General features: G+C 47.7%; 1 protein-coding gene across 2 annotated transcripts in view; it reads left to right on the plus strand.

Moving 5' to 3' along the window:
- Positions 1–15333, plus strand: part of LOC130380754 (transmembrane and coiled-coil domain protein 3-like) — a 47159-nt gene that overhangs the window by 1857 nt on the left and 29969 nt on the right. The window contains exon 1 of one of the 2 annotated variants that reach the window (XM_056588077.1): positions 11350–11773. The exons of the other annotated variant lie outside the window; for it this stretch is intronic. Coding sequence (XP_056444052.1) covers positions 11771–11773 — 3 coding nt within the window. The 5' untranslated portion in view covers positions 11350–11770. Of the gene's footprint in view, positions 1–11349; positions 11774–15333 lie in introns of those variants that run through there. 2 annotated transcript variants of the gene reach the window in all.

Below are 15333 nucleotides of genomic sequence, written 5' to 3' on the forward strand. Positions count from 1 at the left end.
CTCTTCTGTAAGCCACTAAAGCAGTGTGAGAACGTAAAAAAGAGTTCATTTTGGGGGTTTTGAAACTCCTCTCCTCTGACATTTCCCTTTTTCGAAAGTGTCTCAAAGTGAAGTCTCTCGCGTGTGAGAGACAAGCAGAGGGAGGAGTCATGGGGGTGGGGGGGGGGGGGGGGGCCCGTGCGTTGGTGACAGCGGTGATCGTGTTCAGTGTACACGCTGAATTCATTTCCCCTCTTCTGGCCTCTAGCCCCCCCCCCCTGCCTGAATAAATGCAGAACAGGGGAGAGTGCTGTAGGATGAGGTGGCCCTGTGTGTGTGTGTGTGTGTGTGTGTGTGTGTGTGTGTGTGTGTGTGTGTGTGTGTGTGTGTGTGTGTGTGTGTGTGTGTGTGTGTGTGTGTGTGTGTGTGCGTGTGTTTCTGGTCCTGTCTTCCAGGGTCTGTGTAAAGGAATGCAGCTTCTTTACAGATGTTATGCTAGGGTCTGCAGCTCGTTTTCCTCCAGTTTTATTGTGCCTTATGTTGACGACATAATGTTCATACAATGTTTTACCCAACTCGGGTTTGTGTGTGAGTGTGTTTGTGTGTCATGAGCATGTGTTTGTGTGTGTGTGTGTGTGTGTGTGTGTGTGTGTGTGTGTGTGTGTGTGTAATGATAACTGAAGTTTGTTTGTGTGTACCCCTGTGCAGCCTGATCAGACTGATGAGCAAGTGTGTCTGTGGCCACGTTTATACGTAGCAGGGTATTTATACGAATATTTCCCCCCCTCCGTTTTCAAAAATAACATTGTGCACACAACATTGTTTTCAAAAAAGTTGTCGTTAACATCAAAACGCATAAATACGCCGTCGCCATTATAACTATGCCAAACCTATGGGCGGCAGTGTAGGGAGAAGGATAAAGCCAGGCAAGCCAATCAGAATCCTCAGAATCAACAACAACGAATAACACGAACGTCTTCCTGTAACAAACAAACTGCAAACATAGGGCGCTCATATGACGTTAAGCATTTCCTGGCGCATGATGTGACGCTTCAGAACCTAAGACCCCGTTTCTCCCCGTTGACACGACAACACATAACCAGCGTTTTCAGAAATCTCCACTTTGGCCGGAGTTTTTAGAAATGATCGTTTTCTGTGACAAAAACAGCGTTTTCGTGTAAATGAGAGGCCAAACCGCGTGGAAATATCTGCGTTTTCCCTTCGTGTAAACGGGGCCTGTGTGTGTGCGTTCATGTGTTTGTGTGTGTAATGAGTGTGTTTGTTTGTGTGTGTGTGTGTGTGTATCCATGTGTATGGGTGTGTGTGTTGTGTGTGTGTGTGTGTGTGCATGTGTGTGTGTTTGTGTGTGCGCGCCGGCCCTCTCTTTTGAGGGCATTTCAAATCTTAATGAGATGGACAGGCTTTAGGGAAAATTATGTAATATATGAGTGGATCAGTGTGTGTGTATTGTGTGTGGGTGTGTGTGTGTGTATGCGTGCGTGTGTATGTGTGTGAATGTTTCTGTTTGTTTGAAGCATCAATACTGTACAGTTTTGTCAATCCAGTGTTGGACAGTGACAGGCCTCTTTTTAAACCACTTTATTAGAGCCTTGCGCATGATAATGTAAGAAGTGTTTACTGTACAGTCATGTCAGCTTTTTATCACCTCCCCACTTACATTTCCCTTTTTGAAGTGTCTTTTTTGTGTGAAGTGTGATAATTGTTCTATGGAGCGCGCGTATGTGTGTGTGTGTGTGTGTGTGTGTGTGTGTGTACCTTGTTCCTTGTGTCAGTCTGATGAGGAGATGAGTCTTGCTTTAAACGTTTCCAATGACTGGGTTGATGTCTTCTCGGTTTGGGAACCACTGGAACTCCTAAGCCATTAGTCTCCCGTTTCCATGGCGACAAATTAAATGTGCAATCTTTGTACAGGGAGATGGAAGAGGCCCTAAGGATGTTTATTAATAGAAACAGCATGTGACCACATTACGTTGTAAACAATATGTACACCCACACACACATACATGCACACAATCACGCACATACGCACGCACGCACGCACAAACACACTGTCCAACACTCATTTGCATGTCTCAATTATTGTTAATTGAGGCCTGAAATCTTTGATAGAGCAGAGATTTTTTCAAAAAGGAACCAGTCAAGAAGATTTTGTACCAATCATATTTGTGATAATAATTGTTCTGTGTGAGTGTTTGTGTGTGTGTTGGCCTATGTGTTTGTGTGCATGTGTGTATGTATGTCTGTGTGTATGTGTCTGTGTGTGTGTGTATGTTTGTGTGTGCATAATCAACGTCAAACAGAGGCAAGGCTCCAGTGACAGAGTGATGTTGCCAGTATGTTCCCTGCATGCATTCGTGTGTTCAAGTTACGTCAAACCCTAATTAGATTAATTGCTAATTGCCCTTCCTGGCTAATTGGAAATTAAACAACGTGTGGGCGAACACAGTTGTCCGTATTTGGCTCTTTTCTGTCAGCGGTGCGTGTTGTATGCAAAGTATTGCGGATAATGTTCTCAGAATGATTAGCATATAACCTTGTGGTTAGCCTTAAGCTCCTCGGGCTACAGGTAAGGCACAAACAACAACAAACAACAGAAACCTTCATGGTGAAACAGTGTTTTATAATCACAGTCCCCCTGCCGGCTTGGTTTGCCCTCCCAGTGGTTCCCTAAACACAGCGCTGTAGTCATCCCCCGAGGACAGCCGGTCCTATAGGAGGAGAAGAGTGGAATATGGACTGTTGAATGAGGTTTTTCTTCTCGGTGAATGCCAAGCTATTATCAAACCATTCATGTCAGATATCAAAGTGAGGTAAATGGATAAACTGCCCTATTGTGTGTGTGCGTGTGAATTGTGTGTGTGTGTGTGTGGGTGTGTGTGTGTGTGTATCATTATAGTACATCTGATAATGGTGTTGTTCAAGCTTGTCATGTTCCCTAGTTTGCTCTCTCTCTCTCTCTCTCTCTCTCTCTCTCTCTCTCTCTCTCTCTCTCTCTCTCTCTCTCTCTCTCTCTCTCTCTCTCTCTCTCTCTCTCTCTCTCTCTCTCTTTCTCCCTATACCACTATTAGTTTTGTCTGTCTGTCTCACTCTTGCTATCCCTCTCGGTTTTTGTCATCTGTCTGTCTGTCTGTCCGTCTGTCTGTCTGTCCGTCTGTCTGTCTGTCTGTCTGTCTGTCTGTCTGTCTGTCTGTCTGTCTGTCTGTCTGTCTGTCTGTCTGTCTGTCTGTCTGTCTGTCTGTCTGTATGTCTGTTCACTGCTCTCTGTCTGTCTCCCTGTCTGCCCTACCCCTTTCATCTCTCTGCACCCCTGGCCGTCTCCCCGGTGGGTCTCTGAGTCGCTCAGAGGAGACGAAACACCTCCCGACCCAAAATGTCAACCGCCTGGTGTTTAACTTTAGGGTGACGCAAGCGGCCGAGGAGATAAAAGAAACGTGGAGTGATCGTTTCTGAATTATTTCCACATCACAGCAGCCCTCAGCCCAACTGTCTCTCACCTCCCTCAACACACACACACACACACACACACACACACACACACACACACACACACACACACACACACACACATACACGCACGCACAAAAGCATGCAAACACACACACACACACACACACACACACACACACACGCGTAAGACACTCAGACACACAAACACACACACACACACACATACACGCACGCACAAAAGCATGCAAACACACACACACACACACAAACACACGCGTAAGACACACACACACACACACACACACACACACACACACACACACACACACACACACACACACACACACACACACACACACACACACACACACACACACACACACACGCACATGTACACACACTCAGGGGCTACAGTATATATCTCTCTGATGCCAGTCTTGGCAGCCCAATTGGGAATGCAGAAGATTTGACCTTTATGAAAGCATGCATGGATTTCTATATCGTATTAATAGTCTCGGGTCATCCCAGGTCAAAGTGGAGTTTGCAATGATAGTCGCGTGGCAATACACACCCTAAAATAATCGTCACACACAGCCATCATGTTTCATTGTGCAGCATCATTATTGTCAAGTTAATTTGTAAAGTTATGTGCGAGTTCTGTAGATCCAATATTATATTCATGTCCACAGAAAAGGGCCTCTTATATGGAGCACCAAAGCATGTGAGAATGAAGTGTTTGTGCAGTTAAATATTGGGTTGTTAAAAGCTGGTTCACGGCCAAACCTCTTGTGTGTGAAGTGTGAATGTCACAGGTTGCGTGACGCTGCGGCGCTGTTGTTTATTTTTTTATTCCTTCTTCTTTTGCAGCACGCTTCACAGAACATCGGACAGAATGTGGTTATAAAACGTGTCTCGGCCTCAGCAGTGATGGGAGTAATGGCCGACCGCGTTGGAGCCACACAAACCACTAACTCAGCTTCTTTCCCACTTGTCGACAGACAGGCGAGGGGGTCATTCTATATACTTTATACTTTCGTTCCATTCAGGCTCCAATGTATCACCAGCCCCTCGTCTCCCTTCGTAGCAGCACCCCCTTTTTGGTTGATTTAGGACCCCCCCCCTCCCCCACTGAGTTGTGGACAAAAGACACCCCTGGATTGGGTGGAGAAGGGGGGCCGGAGGAGAACTGTGTTTTGGTACCGCGTGACAAAACCCCCACCCACCAGAAGGCCTATTCTATTGTCCTCGTTTGAAAGAACATGGGAGGCAGGTTTATGGGAGGGGGTCCCCTCAGTTCTGTGGTTTGGGCGGGAAAAGCTTCAGACTCAAAATGGAGCAGTTGGGTGGAGAGCGGCTGGAACTAGTGATTTTGATAGACGAGAGTTTTTTAAAAGTGCTCTGTTGTTCGTCTTGCAGTGACCGCCGTTGGGTTCTCTCCCGTCCTCAGTTGAGTGGTTTAGCGGGGTGAAAGCTTTTATTCAAAATGGAGTCGGCGGGTAGACACGGGATGGAGCCAGTTATTCTCACAGGGGAGACTTTTACTTTGAATGTTTCATACGCTAAGTGACCCCTGCGGAAACTCGCTCCTCTATGGGCCCGTTTTTTTTTTGTCTCGATTTGAGTTACAAGGTTGCCCCCGTGGCCAAAAACTTGTCGCCGGAGTGCGTTTAATAACGCCTGGCAGGCAGGAGCGCCCCTCTCACTTGATTGCTTTTGCCTGATGATTCGTCGGAGGGCCAGAGGCGGATGTGTTGTCGGCCAGACATTTCCGTCAGGGTTCCAGTCCTGACCCGCTCTGTTCATTCCACCCACATCGCTCATTAGTTATTCATCCAATATGGTCGCCTGAGTGCTCTTATCAGCTTTTAAAGTCAATGACGCGCGGCGCAGGAAACATGGTTGCGTCAACGTCAGCACCAACCCGTACGGGAAAACTCTAATCCCACCTCTCTGGCAGAGCCGCCGGAGGCAGGAAACAGCTTTCTTTTTCCCTGCATCATCCTTCCCTTTCAACCGAGCGCTGATGAGAAGGCGCAAGCTTCTAAAGATCCCCACCTGTGCGCCGTGCGTGGGACGAGCGGACGGAGAGGAGGCGGGTGGGACGCCGGTGTGGTGGGCGAGGGTGGAGGTGGAGGAGGAGGAGGAGGTGGAGGGATGGAGGGATGACGCACTGAAAGCCATTAACCTGCTGGAAGGAGCTGGCATCCCTCTTTGAGATGGAGAGGAAATGGGGAGAGCGAGGCAGATAATGCAGGAGATCTAATTGAAAACCTGAGAGCGGGGGGGGGGGGGGGTCAGGGGGGGGGGGGATTGTGAGTGAAGGTCTTGGGATAAACACCGAGAAATGTAATGATAAGGTGCGGGATGGAGTAAATCATTTTTCATACTAGGCTGCTCTCTGTGTGTGTGTGTGTGTGTGTGTGTGTGTGTGTGTGTGTGTGTGTGTGTGTGTGTGTGTGTGTGTGTGTGTGTGTGTGTGTGTGAACGTGTGTGTGGGTGTGTGTGTGTGTGTTCGTTAGTCTTCTTCTCATTTTAGCTTGTGTCTGTGTGTGTGTGTCTGTGTTTGTGTGTGTCTGTGTGTGTGTGTGTGTGTGTTCATCCTTTTATCTTTAGCTAGTGTGTGTGTGTGTACGTGCCCGAGTCGAGTGTATGTATGTATGTGTGTGTGTACGTTCATTTAAAAGCTTTAGCTTTTAGCTTGTGTGTAATGTTAGAGGGGAGTTATATAATCTTTATAAGTTTGGCACATTTTAAATGCCCCCATTACTGAGAGAGACCCCAAAGGACTCAAACACTGTGTGTGTGTGTGTGTGTGTGTGTGTGTGTGTGTGTGTGTGTGTGTGTGTGTGTGTGTGTGTGTGTGTGTGTGTGTGTGTGTGTGTGTGTGTGTGTCTGCGTGTCTGTGTGCGTGCTTGTGTCTGCGTGCGTTTGTTTCTGTGTGTGTGTGTGTGTGTGTGTGTGTGTGTGTGTGTGTGTGTGTGTGTGTGTGTGTGTGTGTGTGCAGGTGTGTATGCGTGCATGTGTGGTTGTTTGCACCTGCGCGTGTGTGTGTCTGCTGTTTTATGTCCTTTCATTTTTAGCTTGGACATTTATTTAGATTAAACTCTAGCAATACCGTAATGCCTTAAAAAAGACTGATTTCAAGATTCAAGACTTCAAGGGCTAAGTTTAAGATTTAGGAGCGTGGGCACTAATGTGATCCGAGGTGGTTTCAGAAGTCCAAATTAGTTTCACTTAAGGGTTATTGTCAACTTGGATAATGTCGAAGAAGAAACAAAAGGGAGGAAGTACTGCTAGACCTTTCTGCTGATGAACTGATAACGGTCGGTCACAGAGTCCTTCCTTCCTGTCTGTCTCAGAGCAAGTGCATCTCCACCGCAACCAAAACACCAGGAACAGCTATGTAGCGGTCCCTCTCTCTCTCTCTCTCTCTCTCTCTCTCTCTCTCTCTCTCTCTCTCTCTCTCTCTCTCTCTCTCTCTCTCTCTCTCTCTCTCTCTCTCTCTCTCTCTCTCTCTCTCTCTTTCTCTCTCTCTCTGATCATCCTCCCCACTCCCACTTCCCCATTCCCCAGAGACAGTTGACTCAGGGTTCCCTGTTTCATCACATACATGTCAACGTGAAGGCTGACTTCTCCCCTATCACACACACACAGAGGTAACGAAGGAGGGGGTCTTACATTGAGTCAAACACGACTCGGAAAAATGTTCCAGCAGGACATTCCGATCCCGGGGGCTGGGATCTTAACGTTCCAGAACCCCTCCTTAAACATCCGATAGCCCACGTCATCATTCTACATGATGTCACATTAAACGGCCATCGTTTGGTCGCTCCCCTCGGACGAGGGCTGGTGATGGTGGGACAGGAAGGGGAGGAGCTGGGTAATAAACACATGACAAGCTCTGGAACAATGGTCTTATCGTGTGCATGTTGATGTTGCGTACAAGGCCGAAGGGTTTGGATGAGGCTCCGCCCAGAGATGGAGGTGATAGTGGCGGAGTATGTCCGGTCGCCGTGCAATCTCTCTGTTTGGAAACATAAACAATTGTTCTTATGGTCATCGAATGGGCGTGCGCGGGGTGTGCGTGCGTGTGAGGGGAGACTGGATGAATGGCATGTGGTGTTCACAGAGGAATGGACGTTGGCGGGGTAGGAACGCAGCGGTCTGCTCTCGCTCGACACGTGTTGGAATATCTTAGTTTCCTAATAGGTGTCCACACGCGATGCCCACCACATATTCACTCTCTGATAATGAGAGAGAGATGCAGAGAAACAGAGAGAGAGGGACTTTGATCATGAGAGATTTGCAGAGAAACAGAGAGAGAGGGACATTGATAATGAGAGAGAAATGCAGAGAAACAGAGAGAGGGATAGACTTTTATAATGAGAGAGAGATGCAGATAAACAGACAAAGAGACAGAGAGAGAGAGAGAGCGTCATCGCATTGAGAAAGAGAGAGAGAGAGGTAAGCCTGTTTTTCAGCGGGGTGTCATTGAGGGACACACACAGGTAGCCTGTAAGCCTGATAGAGCTCGTAAGTCCGCCCCTTCCGGTAGACCCCGGTCGGACCTTTGAGACCGTAAAATACGAATGGATTTCAATGGAGAGAAAGTAATAATTTTCTGGTCCCAGTTTTTATATGCCCTGGATTACACATATTTTGTTTGTGGATATAAATGATAATCTTCAATGTCAAGAGTTTGACCGTTTTTTTGTGCAATTGTTAAGGGATGTAGAGAAAACACGCTCCCTGCGACTGGCGTGGACACGACCGACAATCTCAGCATCAGCATAACTGAAACTCTCAACAAGCCCTGACTTTTCACCTCTTTCGATGCTGTTATCCTCCCCTTGGAAACGAGCGGTGAAGTGGAGCAGAGAGATCGCCGTGTCTGTACAAGAATGGTGGTGACGTATGTCATTCGCGTCGAGAGCAGCGAGGGGCTGTAGTCCACAAAGCGGCCTCACACAAAACATTATCAAACTTCCTTGCGAATTTTTTTTTCGTCTTCTTTGCATGAAAATTATAATTTAAATCCACAAACAACATACGTGGAATCCAGGGCATATAAAGACTGGGACGAGAAAATAATTTGTTTCTCTCCATTAAATCCGATTCATATTTTACGATCTCAGCGGACCCATGGGGGTCTACCGGAAGGGGCGGACTAACGAGCTTTATTATGGTCTGCTTCCCAGCCGTGCAGACAGCGAACCACCAGCCTGGGTCCCACACTGAGACCGCTCCGGGCTCTGACGCACACACATGGAGCATGATGTGTCGGTCAGCCTCTGAGCTCCATCTGAGCGCTCTGCAGTGGCACCACTCAGAAACGGGTCCATGGCGGGTACCCAATGCTTTTTTGACCTGTGACCCTGATTTTCGGGCTTGAAATGATTGCGATCCCGCCAACTTCAACTTTTTGATGTGTGTCTGCTTCCTCGCAGATTGTTTTAACATCTGTTAAAACAATCATGTCAACATATCCCAGGGAGGTAGTTAGTGGTAGTTTGATTATGATTATGAATCGTTTATTGGTGTCAATTACTTGTGATATTCCTGGTATAATGTTTGTACATTTCTTTTATCAAATATCTACAGTTTATGTGTCAGCAATCTCCCGTCACCCAATCTGAATATCCCCACGCAAAGGTTGGTCGATGTTTTCAATCGCCATGACAGCGGAGAAATTCCGATGTTGCCAAGACGATGACAGATGTGCTGAAGTCCTTTCTTTTTGTTTTTCATTTTTGTATCCTGTGCTTCTGGTAACTTGTTGTTGAGCGTGAACACCAACCTACCAGAATAAACTAATGGAAACGATCAAAATAGATTCCCTCACTGCAATCCACCCAATCTACCCAATACATAAAAGGAGAATGGCATTCCAAAATACTAAACACGCTACATTTACATTTACATTTAGGGCATTTAGCAGACGCTTTTACAATAAGTACAATTGGCAGAAGGAAAAGAAAGAACAATATATCACCGTACGTCGGTACTGTAAAGATGAGCACAAACAATTGTTAGAACCAAGCAATTGTACTGCTACAGTTCCAAACACATCCACCTCCTTCTGCAGCTCACAGATAAGAGGTCCTTCAGTTTGTCGGGGAACCTGGTGTGTAATCGTAAACATATGAACCCGCTGACGAGGTTCAACCATCTCATATCTCAGTGTCATTCGCTTCCAGAGAATCACTTTGATATCCGCCTCTGGCATGGCTATAAATACTGTCCTACAGCCGTTGCTAGTGCGGAGGGAACCCAGATCCAGATATAATTAATTAGCCCTGGCCTTCGTTAGGCCGCCACTCACCGTGAAATCAAAGCAGACTATAGAAGGTGCAGACGGACTGGAAGAGTGTGTTCGGTAATCAGGATTGATCGGGGAACAAAGTGTGGCTCCTGGGTCTAATGCACGCACGCACGCACGCACGCACGCACGACGCACGCACGCACACACACACACACACACACACACACACACACACACACACACACACACACACACACACACACGTACATATACAAACAGCACGCAAAGACAAAAATAACCTGCAAACACACACAGTATCAAAGCTTTCCTTGAACATGTGTGTTGACATCGTTCAGAAGCTTTTTGTTTTCATTCATTCTATTTGGAAAAATTCCCCCATGCCCTTACATTTAGCAGACCTTTTATCCAATGCGACTTACATCAGTTAATATACACATTGACACACCGACTGCAGAGTCAACCATGCAAGGCGACAGCTAGCTAGTCAGGAACAGGCTGTCGTGGCTTGCTCAGGGACACATCAACACTCAACTAGAAGGAGCTGGGGCCGACCACTTGGCTAAACTTGAACATTATTACACACAAGTTTGTGTGCATGCGATTATGTGTGTGTGTGTGTGTGTGTGTGTGTGTGTGTGTGTGTGTGTGTGTGTGTGTGTGTGTGTGTGTGTGTGTGTGTGTGTGTGTGTGTGTGTGTGTGTGTGTGTGTGTGTGTGCATACGTGTGTAGTTGCGCATGTGCGTGCTTGTTCGAATGTGTGAGCAGGCAAATACAACCTAATCTGAATGGCATAAAAACAAACTCAATAGCAGCAATTTCTGCGCGAGGGCCAACCTCGGAACCAGGTGCTGCCTCGCCGAGTCTGAGGCTGTATTTAAACAGTCGAAGGGGTGTCTGTGTCTACGCCGAGCCAGCCCACTCATGCACCTTGCGTACTGTAAGGTGAGTGCCTCACCTGCAGCCTGGTTTCTTGGCACAGACTGATCGATGCCCGGCAGCTCGAGAAAAGAAGAGTTTAATATTAATGCCTTAACTGTCATCAGCCATCCATCCGGATCCCATTACCATGCCCGTCTCATTATGCCCCCGCTGACTATTTTAATTAGCCTCTCTATCGTCCGCCTGTGGCGCAGAAACATTCATGCGATATATAAAATAAGTCAATCATTTAGGGTTGATCTTAAGCTCCGGTGGGTTTTTGAAACTATTCTACTTCAACCCATTATGGTTTGACGACAGCACGCCGGGCGGGATAAAAAAAAGATGCGGTTGTTTGGAGCAGCAAGGGAATACCGGAGAACCCTCCTCAAACCAAATGGTACTTGGATGCAAATCAGTTCAACGATACCTAAAAATAGAACAGAGTTGAACCACGAACGAAAAACAAACTTTGAATTCGCCTCACAGAGGCGCACCGTCGCTGGTGATAACGATGAATAAATCATGTAGGTGAACTCGATATCGCCACCAGCCCCTCTCTCCAGATCCCAGCGCGGCGGGCGGGGTGTAAGCATCGCACATTGTGTACGCTTTTTGTGTGTGTGTGTGTGTGTGTGTGTGTGTGTGTGTGTGTGTGTGTGTGTGTGTGTGTGTGTGTGTGTGTGTGTGTGTGTGTGTGTGTGTGTGTGTGTGTGCGTGTGCGTGCGTGTGTGTATGTCTCTCTGCGTGCGTGTCCGTGTGTGTGCGTGTCTATCTGTGTGCTTGCTTTGTGTGTGAGTTGCTATCTCTGCGCGTGCGCGAGCGCGTTTGTGTGTTTGAGTTGGAGGATTATCTCCTTGCTGCTGCTCTGGAGGAGTGACGGGAAAGGAAGCGTGTAGTCGCTGTCGGACTACTGCGGCGACAAGTAGTCGACCCAGTGATGGCATGCGTGTAACCGCCGCGTCCCCTTCCACGGACCACCCTAACCTTTCGTTAAAGGACAATCAGCAACTATTCTTTTACCGTCGACGACCCCGCTCGGGATTATGTCCGGAGACCGTGTCCCGTTGGAGAAAAGTTTATCCGAAGAAGTAGAGATCTCAGAATTACACCCAAGGCGTTATGGTAAATATCCTCTCTTTCAGCGGTTTTTCTGGATCTGTGTTAACACTATTAGAGTGTTTACGGTTCATGTTACTCGGCTACCCCTAGGCGCCACACGCGTTATTACGGTACACTTTTATCATGGTGAACTATGTTGGATTTCGGCGGCGAATTGTTTCATCTTGGCTGCCAGTACTGAGTAGTGAGTTTACATCCTATGTGGTGCATGTATGCTGAAGACAGATGTCTCCCCAGCTCTGGAAACCACCAAGTATTCCTCCTCAGTGGTTTTCAACTCACTCTAGTCCAGTCCAACTGACTTTTCACACCAGAGGAATCTGCCAGCGAGCTTTCTGTGTAATAACTTTACATTGTACCCCCGTTATTCCTCTTCTGGTTTGGTATCCGGCATTCTGCAGGCTTCCGATGTCATGGATATCATTAATCGCATCAAATAACTCGAGCGTTGACATCGAGACGATCCTGGTTCGTTTCTTGATTGCAGGCGAACAGTAAGGCTATTCACATCATGAAACCAGATCTCATTCAGGGGTAACCAGGTTTAGGGAACTAATTCAGATCTCTTACCCTGAAGCGCTCTCTGGAATTACAGGGTCTCCGAATCTGAAGAGCCCTCTCTGCGAACGTGACGTGACAGAACAACATCTGACCTATTTCGCTTTACAATAAGCGTCACTCATATAACTGATGCAACATGCTGTTAGTTACATAGGGCGTGTATAGCCTGCGTTATGGTAGACGCTGGATGTTTGGTGTGCATTACTGTGTAACAAGCCCTCCGGGTATAAGGTGGGATGAGAAATTAGATCAGCGGTTTTTGCACGCTCAGCTGTGTGTGTGTTTGCGCGCGCGCCCGGGTGTACCCCAAAGCAACACATGTTAGTGGACTTATTTCCTCTCGTTGTCTCCCTCTCCCTCTGGGATCCAAACCCCCCAGCACCAGGGCCCGTCATCTATTATTCACAAATAGAAACACTTGGCTGGTTTCTCTCTCTCTCTCTCTCTCTCTCTCTCTCTCTCTCTCTCTCTCTCTCTCTCTCTCTCTCTCTCTCTCTCTCTCTCTCTCTCTCGCGCTCTCGCTCGCGGTTTCTCTTCCTCTACCTTTCTCTCTCTCTCTCCCTCTACCTCTCTCTCTCTCTCTCTCTCTCTCCTCTCTCTCTCTCTCTCTCTCTCTCTCCCTCTCCCTCTCTCCCTCTACCCCCCCTCTCTCTCTCTCCCTCTCTCTCCCTCTACCTCTCTCTCTCTCCCCCCTCTCTCTCTCTCTGTCTCTACCTCGCGGTTTCTCTTCCTCTACCTTTCTCTCTCTCTCTCCCTCTACCTCTCTCTCTCTCTCTCTCTCTCTCTCTCTCTCTCTCTCTCTCTCTCTCTCCCTCTACCTCTCTCTCTCTCTCCCCCCTCTCTCTCTCGCTCTCCCTCTCTCCCTCTCCCTTTTCCTCTCTCTCTCCCCCCCCTCTCTCTCTCTCTCTCCCTCTCCCTCTCTCCCTCTACCCCCCTCTCTCTCCCCCCTCTCTCTCTCTATCTCTCTCGCTTTCTCTCTCTCTCCCTCTCCCTCTACCCCCCCCCCTCTCTCTCTCCCTCTACCCCCCCTCCCTCTCCCTCTCTCTCCCCCCTCTCCCTCTCTCTATGTGGAGTGCTGACAGGCCACTCAGGTCCCAACGAGTCAAGCCTTCCCCCTTGTCTTCCTCCTGCAGTTCTCCAGCTGCATGGTGCTCCGATCGCAGGCTCCTTAGTGTCGGTGAGAGAGAGCCATCAACGTGTTTAACGGTGTGGTTCAGTGACGTTCAGCCCCTCCAGATGAGTGGGGGATAGCGAGGGTCTCCCTCCCTGTCATCTGCATGCAGCAGAGTAATGAACGTGTTCAGCTGTGTTGAAGATCACAGGGTGGCTACTTGTGTGTGTTCCTGTGTGCTTGTGTTTGTCTGTTTGCTTGTGTGTGTGTGTGTGTGGGGGGGGGGGGATGCATGCATGAGTGTGTGTCTGCGTGTAGTATCTGTCTGATTGTTTGACTGTATATGTTTGTGTGTTTTGTTTATGTGTGTGTGTGTGTGTTTGTGTGTGTGTGTGTGTGTATGTGTGTGTGTGTAAGGAAGGGGATGTTCGATGATTCGTTCTGCTGCTCCTGTAGTGTTCCCCAGGAGCGTGCTTATTTTAAGGCTTGTTGTTTCCTGAATGCTGGGGAAGAATTCATCTCTCTCTCTCTCTGTCTCTCTCTGTCTCTCTCTCTCTCTCTCTCTCTCTCTCTCTCTCTCTCTGTCTCTCTCTCTCTCTCTCTCTCTCTCTCTCTCTCTCTCTCTCTCTCTCTCTCTCTCTCTCTCTCTCTCTCTCTCTCTCTCTCTCTCTCCCTCTCTCTCCACAGAGCTGAGTTAATAGGACTTTAAGTATCAGACAGTCTAAGTGTGTTAGTGTTTATTCCTAGTTGTGGGAGGGTGGTTTAGTTTAGGGCAGATGCTTCTAAATCTAAGCCCAGCAAACATATTTGTTGTGGTGTGTGTATGCATGTGTGTGTGTGTGTGTGTGTGTGTGTGTGTGTGTGTGTGTGTGTGTGTGTGTGTGTGTGTGTGTGTGTGTGTGTGTGTGTGTGTGTGTGTCTGTTTGTGCGTGTGTGTTTGTGTTTTTTGGGCAGTGTGGTCTTATGTTTGTTGACAGGCGTTTTAAAAGGTTAGCTCTTGACCCCACCATACCCTGGGATTGACCAATCTGTGATGTTTCTTCAAGGCTCTCTCACTGCCTTCAAGGAAGGAGTCAAGGATTTCCTTTGGCTTCTTTCCGCGTTTCGTTTTCTTCTTGAAGCAAACAAAAGCAGAAAGCTTTCCTCCAGGGTGCACTTATCCTCCTTCTCGTGATCATGGGGGTGTAGACTGGCTCCATTGTAGTTCAGTTTATATATACATCCTCTGAGTCCAAGGTATGCCATGGTTCCTTGGCCGGTAGAAAGATGAATTCTGAAGTTATTCTGTGTGGTTTACCGTCCTATAAGGCTGCTTTGTTGAACACCACAAGGCGTGTTTCCCCCGAAAGGTGGATCGGATTCTGAATCTTTTGGAATCCAAAACTATTCCTTGAAAAATGAATTCTTTTTCAGTAGGGTTTTTCTAAATTCAGGATCTACTCCAGTTGCTGTGAGCTAAGATAGCCAGGTGTTATAACGGTATTATGCCAGTAATTTAGACCAGTACTTCAATACCAGTACTTTAGACCAGTACTATGGACCAGTACTTTAGAGCAATACTTTAATACCAGTACTTTAGACCGGTACTTCAATACCATTACTTTAGACCAGTACTATAGACCAGTACTTCAGACCAGCGAGCCTTAGTCAAGCTTTTTTCAAACAGAACAGAGCTTGACTCTCACAAACACACTCTCACAAACAGAACAGGGCTGACAAACACAGTGTGCTCTCTCTCTCTCGTCCTCTCTGTCCCTTGCTGTCTATCTCGTCTCTCTCCTCTCTCTCTCTCTCTCTCTCTCTCTCTCTCTCTCTCTCTCTCTCTCTCTCTCTCTCTCTCTCTCTCTCTCTCTCTCACACACACACTTGGAGATGATGAGTCTCGAGGAGG

This window comes from Gadus chalcogrammus, chromosome 4, assembly GCF_026213295.1.
Source record: "Gadus chalcogrammus isolate NIFS_2021 chromosome 4, NIFS_Gcha_1.0, whole genome shotgun sequence".
Lineage (NCBI taxonomy): Eukaryota > Metazoa > Chordata > Actinopteri > Gadiformes > Gadidae > Gadus > Gadus chalcogrammus.